The 6,804-nt window shown below is 53.7% G+C and overlaps 1 protein-coding gene across 1 annotated transcript; it reads right to left on the reverse strand.

The window, feature by feature from the left end:
- Positions 1-891: 891 nt before the first annotated feature.
- LOC109180761 lies at positions 892-3,291 on the reverse strand. The gene is made up of 2 exons (XM_019330469.1): positions 2,036-3,291; positions 892-1,171 (listed from the first exon to the last, which is right to left on the reverse strand). Exons 1-2 carry the CDS (start codon positions 3,289-3,291, stop codon positions 892-894), a joined length of 1,536 nt encoding a protein of 511 aa, XP_019186014.1.
- Between the last annotated feature and the right edge of the window lie 3,513 nt (positions 3,292-6,804).

Raw genomic sequence — 6,804 nt, forward strand, 5'->3', positions numbered from 1 at the left:
TTTTTTTTTTTTTTTTTTTTTTTTTTTGGTGCCCGGCCAGCGGCGGGGTTCCCGACCTTGGCGCGGCGCACCCCGGCGGCACGGCCAAGGTGCACGTATCATGGGGCACCCCGGCAGCTCGGCCGAGGTGCATGTAGTATGGTGCACCCCGGCAGCTCGGCCGAGGTGCACGCGGCATGGTGCACCCCGGCGCTGCCGGGGTATGATAGGCCTCTTTTTTTTTTTTTTTTTTTTTTTTTTTTTTTTTTTTTTTTTTTTTTTAGGCTCACAACATAGTCCTACGAGACTACGCCAGCGGGCTCCCCGTCGAAGTTAGTACGCGAGGGCGGGCCTCGTGTCCCCTTTGGGGGTGTCAGCCGCTCAGGCGTAGTCCTTTAGGACCACGCCCCCGGGCTCTTCCGTCGGGGTTGGTACGCGAGGTCGGACCTCGTGCCCCCTTAGGGTGCGCCAAACCGCTCGGGCCTAGTCCTGCCGGACTACGCCACCGGGTTCCTCCGTCGGGGTTTGTACGCGAGGCTACGCCTTGTGCCCCCTTAGGGTGCGCGCCAGCTGCTCGGGCCCAGTCTTTCCAGACTAAGCCCCCGCGCTCTTCCGTCGGGGTTAGTACGCGAGGTCGGCCCTCGTGCCCTCTTAGGGTGCGTCCTCCGTCGGGGTTAGTACGCGAGGTCGGACCTCGTGCCCCTTTAGGGTCCGCGGGGGAGTCATGAGTGAGTACTCGTTCCCCTTTGTTTCGCGATTTTTTTTTTTTTTTTTTTTTTTTTTAAGAGAAGAGAATGGCTGAGGCCAAAGTTGTGGTATTATTGCTGCTCACTAACCAGATAAAACATTATTGGGGAGGGGTGGGATCTTCCTCCTAAGCTAGTCTTTCAACGCCTATCCTTCACGCGGGTCTTATTGGTAGAACCTCAGCAGGTGTTCCGAGTTCCAGACCCTGGCTATCATCTTCCCTTTGGGGGTTTTGAGCTTGTAACTACCCGGGCGGACCACGGCTGCTACAATGTATGGGCCTTCCCAGTTGGGAGCAAATTTTCCTCCCGCTTGCGGCTGGCTTGCCTCTCTCCTCCTAAGCACGTAGTCCCCCGCTTGGAAGTATCGGGGTCGGACTCGCTTGTCATGGTATGCCTTGGTTTGCCTTTGGTAGTTCTCGGCTCGGATCGCAGCTGCTTCGCGCCTGTCATCGACCAGGTGGAGGTCAGTTCTATGGTGTTCTTCGTTCGTGTCGGGGTCGTAGTCTTTCTCCCGCCGGGAAGGTATGACTACCTCTGCCGGGGCTCGAGCTTCGAACCCGTAGGCCAAAGAGAAAGGTGTCTCCCCGGTGGCCCTCCGGGGGGTGGTGCGGTAGGCCCAAAGAATGGCGTCGAGCTCCTCCACCCATGCCCCCCCTGCGGATTCCAATCTCTTTTTCAAGCCGTCCACAATGGTGCGGTTGGCGTTCTCCACCTGCCCATTTGCCTGAGGGTAGCACACGGCCACCCGGCTGTGAGTAATGTGCCATTCTGCACAGAACCCCTTGAATTCTTGCCCCTCGAATTGGCGTCCGTTGTCGGTGATGAGTTGCATCGGGACCCCAAAACGGCACAAGATGTTTTTGTACATGAAGTGCTTGCAACGGGCGCTTGTGATGGTTGCTAGTGGTTCCGCCTCCACCCACTTGGTAAAGTAGTCCACTGCAACTATGAGGTACTTCCTTTTCCCCGACCCCATGGGTAGAGCTCCCACTAGGTCTACTCCCCACCTAGAGAAGGGGATGACCGAGCTGATGGGGGTGTAGCTCGTGGCGGGCCGACCGGGGGTGACCTGGAAGTGTTGGCAGGTCTCGCAACTCCTGGCGTAGTCGGCGCACTCCTTGGCCATTTTGGGCCAGAAGTACCCCTGTATGATGGCCCTTCGGGACATTGCGAAGGCCCCCTGGTGGGCGGAGCAGGTCCCCTCGTGGATTTCTTCCATGACCGACCTGGCTTCGTCCGGGTACAGGCAGCGCAATAAGGCGCCGTTATAGGACCTCTTGTAAAGTGTGTCTCCCATGAGTACGTACGTGGGGGCTCGTCGTGTCACCAATTTGGCGTCGGCCTCGTCGGGAGGCAGGGCGCCTGTCTTTTTATACTCCTTGAGGAAGTCTAACCAGCAGGGAGGCCGGGTTTGCACAGGTAGGACCGGGTAAGCGTCCAGGCTTGACCTCTTGAAGTCTTCGATCCGGGCTATTTTTGAGATGTGCTCCGGGGCCCCTTGGGCGAGTTTGGATAACATGTCCGCGTCTGTGTTTTGGTCTCGGGGCACCTGTAGGACCTCATAATTGATCAGCTGCCCCAGGAGCTGGAGTACCACATCCCGGTACCTTCTCATCCTTTCGTCGCTTGCTTCGAATTCACCTGTAACCTGTCCCACCACGAGCCTGGAGTCACACCGTATTTTGAGTTTTTCCACCCTCATGTTCAATGCGAGGCGGAGCCCCCCCAGGAGCGCCTCGTACTCGGCTTCGTTGTTGGATAACTTGAACGCGAAGCGGAGGGCGTAGTAAGCCCGGAACCCCTCTGGGGTGATGAGGACGACTCCACCCCCGCAATTTTTGGCGCTGGAGGACCCGTCTGTTGAGAGGGTCCACCACTCCTCATCTTCGTCCCGTACTCGCTCCGTGGCCTCCCGGGCGGTGCACTCGACTATGAAATCAGCCAGTGCCTGCCCCTTGATGGCGGGCCTCGGCTTGAATTGTATGTCGAACTGGCTTAGCCGCATGGCCCATCTGACCAATCTGCTGGCCGACCCCGAGGCCCTCAGCACCGCGCCTAGTGGCTGGTTCGTGAGGACCTGTACGGGGTGGGCCTGGAAGTAGTGGTTCAGCTTCTTTGCCGTCGCGTCTACCGCGAAGATGGCCTTCTCCACAGGTGTGTACCTTACCTCCGCCCCCCGTAGAGCTCGGCTCGTATAGTATACGGGCCGTTGGACCCCCCCGTCGTCCCGGACCAGCACGGAGCTGACCGCGGCCTGCGAGATGCCCAAGTACAGGTACAGGACCTCCCCCTTTACGGGTTTGGCCAGGGGGGGGAGTGACATTAGGTACGTTTTGAGGTCTTCGAACGCTTTCTGGCATTCTTCGGACCACTCGAAGCCCTTAGTCTTCTTGAGGACGCCGAAGAACGGCAATGATTTTTCGGCCGACCTCGAGAGGAAACGGCCCAGGGCTGCCAACCGCCCGTTGAGGCGCTGGACCTCCCGGAGGGACCTCGGAGGTTCCATGTCGAGGATGGCCTTGACCTTGTCGGGGTTGGGCTCAATGCCCCTCTTCGAGACCATGTACCCCAGGAACTTTCCCCCGTGCACCCCGAAGGTGCATTTTCTGGGGTTCATCCTCCTCTGCAGCTTCTCGACCTCCCCCCGATGGGAGCTCGGAGCTCTATCTTTCGTTTCCCCCGATCGTTCGACCCGGGAGGCCTGCTCGCGTCGCGGGTGGAGTCGGGGGACCCGACCTGCTGACCCGCGCGAGGCTGCCTCGTGTCGCGGCGGGGCGCGGGGCCCACGGCTCGGCGGCCCCCGAGTGACCGATCCCTGTCGTAGCGGCCGGCGGGAGCATGACTCCGCCGCCGGTGGCCCATTGGCCGGCCTCGGACCCAACCTATCCCGGGCTGTCACGCGATCGCCCAATCTCTCCAGGGCGGGCCTGGTTTGGGTCGGCGTCCGTCCATCGTCGTCGCGCTGACGGTCTCGGCGGGAATCTCCACCCCCCCCGCCTCCCCGATGGTCGAGGCGAGTTGACCTCCCCCTGGGTGACAGGTGCCTGGGGCGGTCGGGTGCTCGGGCCGCTGCGTCCCCGGGGAGGAGGCGGAGGCGACCCTGGCGCCCCCCCGGCGGCGCCTAGGGCGGCTTGTTCCTCTGCTCGGAGGCCCGCCGCGACGCGCGCCAGCGCGGTGGAAGCTTGCTCGAAGACCGCCACCCCTTCCTGGATGAGTGCGCGAGCTGGAGCGGGGGCGGCGTGGGGAGCTGATGGCGCACCGCTACTACGGTGGTTGGTGAGCTGGGCCCTCAGATCCTCCCCCGATCTGGCAGAGGCGGCCGGTTGGATGCCGGGGGCGGGGGCCCCGTTGGGGCCGTTCGCGTTCGCGACGAGCTGGGTGCCGCGGGAACCATTGGTATGACGAGAGCTGGATCTCGATCGTGCCATCGCTGTCGATGAACAATAGTGGGGAGAGAGCGCTCAAGCTTGTACAGCAGCTCTCAACAAGAGCACCAATGATGGATTTAATTACCCGGGGTATACCCGAATCACTAAATCCGGATAAGAACGTATAATGAGAATAATAAACAAATAATATAGAATGATATCGTGAAGGTCGCGGTGGACCGTATATTATATTAATTGCCGTAGTATTTGGCTATTACAGAGATTCTCCAGTACAAAGTATGTCCGAAAAGTGGTGAGTGTCCTAACTGGACAGGATGAGGGGTTTTTATACAACCCCCGCCCCTAACCGCCACCCCCCAAAGCGGGGGGGGTGGTTAGATCTGAGTTGACCGCGCCCGGTCTTGCGACCGGGCCGCGTTATGGGGCCAGGCCGAGCCCGTCGTGGGCTCGGGCCGAGCCCACTAGGAGGTCGGCCCGGCCTCTGCCGTGGCCCGCGCGGGGCCACGTGGCGAGGCCCTCCCGGGGCGGGTACGTGGCGCCGCCCCGGGACCCGTTCTTGCCCGCGCCCCTCGGGTCGGTGCGGGTCGGTTCCTAATATATCCGTCAACACAGATGAAGTTTTTCAAATAAATCTGATAAAGTTATTCTCCACCGAAAGCTGCTGCATTTAATTACTTCAGAGCAAGTTGCAAATTGGAGCATTGCAAATCAGATGGACGGCCAGGATTGAAGAAGCTACAACGGCTATATGGTCTTTGTTGGCTATAAATACGGGCAAGGATTGAAGACTTGAAGCAGAGGCAATACACAATACAGAGAGCAATATTTGAAATATTCAGTTCATCATTCTTGAGCTATCTGCGTAGAAATCTTCAAGTCTTTAGAAGAGAAATTTGTTTTCTCTATATCTTTTCTCTACTGTGTGTAGAAAGAGGGTTAAGTGTAGCTGTGTGCAAAACACTAACCCGTTGAGTGTAGCTGTGTGCGAGACACTCGTGAGTGTAGCTGTGTGCAAAACGCTCGTGGTTGCTAAGTGTAGCTGTGTGCAAGACACTTAGTTGGCGTAGGAGTATAGCTGTGTGCGAAGTACTCGTGGAGGAGTGTAGCTGTGTGCAAGACACTCGGGGGTTGGGTGTAGCTGTGTGCAAAACACTCAAAGAAGTGCCTGTGTAGCACTTATTCACTATTGTAACTGTGTGTGGAAAGTAGTGAATTTTCTCCTAGACGTGAAAGGAGAAAAGTGGAGTAGGGGGATTACGCCACCTCCGAACCACTCTAAATTGCCTCTCTCATTTACTTACTGCTCTCATTTATTATTATATTACTAATTGTGGACTAACCCATTTAATTGTTACTATTCACTATCTGCATTTGTTATTGCTTACGTATGCATGCAAGATTGGCAATCATTTTACTTATATTATTTAATCTTGCATATTGCTTTGGACAAATTCAACTTACACTATTTATTTTGCTTCTCTAACCTCTAGTTGGATTTGTATATTTATTCATGCGCATGCAAAGAGTTGACTATTAAAATTCATATTCCATAATGCTTAGCACATTCCACACGTGAACTTGCATATCAAAATAATTAATGTTTGCATGGTTTATTGTACTAATCCTTTTCGTATAAGCATTGCCTAATTTCATCTGGGTTTACTATCTATCACGTCCGCATGCGAGCCAAAATTTGTATACATATCACTTGATTTATTTCAAGCATATCCATCATATTGCATGTGATATATCTCTCAGTTTTGACGTAACACTTTACTGTTGAATTATTCCGCTGTGCACCCAAGTTGAATATCTTGTTATTTATTTGTGACTTGGAGTTGAAATTATCAAAGTGTTATTAATTGTGAAAAAGTTTAGAAAGTCTATTCACCCCCCCCCCCCCTCTAGACTTTCTACCACCCTATCGGGACCAACAATTGGTATCAGAGCGGTTGTCTATTTGAGTCAATTTTGACTACTGGACAGATCTCAAAAACTTCAAAATGAAGAGAGATATGGTTTTTGCCCAAAATTTATTATTTTCCTTAGAAAAATTTGATGATTGGAAAATTCGTATGCAGGTACATTTATCCGCACTACATGATGAAATGTGGGAAGTAATCACTAGTGGTCCTATTGAAATCTTGCAAGTGAACACTGCATCCGTACAGACAAGTGATATCCCACGATATGTTCCAAAGCCTAAGGCGGAGTGGAATCGCGAAGATAGAATGTGAAATAATTTGGATAATATTGCTAAGGATATTTTGTTTAAATCTATTGATGATACAATTTTTCCTAAAGTTCGTAAATGCAGGACGGCGAAGGAAGTTTGGGAAACACTCATTCAAATAGGCGAAGGAGACGAACAAGAGAAGGATAACAAGCTTACCATAGCATTAAAGAAATTTGAGGATTTCAAAATGCTAAGTGGCGAGAATATTACCGACATGGAAACAAGATTTGCTAAAATCTTGGGAGAGATTAATGATCTTGGAAAAGACATTAATCAAAAGGAAATATCGCTCAAAATCCTACGCGGTCTACCATTAAGTTTTGATATGAAAGTCACCGCCATGAGAGATCATAGGGATCTAAAAACCCTATCAACCGAGAAACTCTTTAGTGATCTCAAAGCCTATGAATTTGAGATGAAGTCAAGGACGGAGGAAGAACAAGAAGAACGA

The sequence above is a fragment of the Ipomoea nil genome, unplaced genomic scaffold (genome assembly GCF_001879475.1).
Source record: "Ipomoea nil cultivar Tokyo-kokei standard unplaced genomic scaffold, Asagao_1.1 scaffold1034, whole genome shotgun sequence".
Classification (NCBI taxonomy): domain Eukaryota; kingdom Viridiplantae; phylum Streptophyta; class Magnoliopsida; order Solanales; family Convolvulaceae; genus Ipomoea; species Ipomoea nil.

Excerpts from the sequence above, each read along its gene's own strand:
- LOC109180761 (XM_019330469.1), bottom strand. The coding sequence starts at position 3,291 with ATGGTCTCGAAGAGGGGCATTGAGCCCAACCCCGACAAGGTCAAGGCC. Across the intron at positions 1,172-2,035 it reads GTGACACGACGAGCCCCCAC|GCGCGAAGCAGCTGCGATCC; the intron begins GTACGTACTCAT and ends GGTCGATGACAG.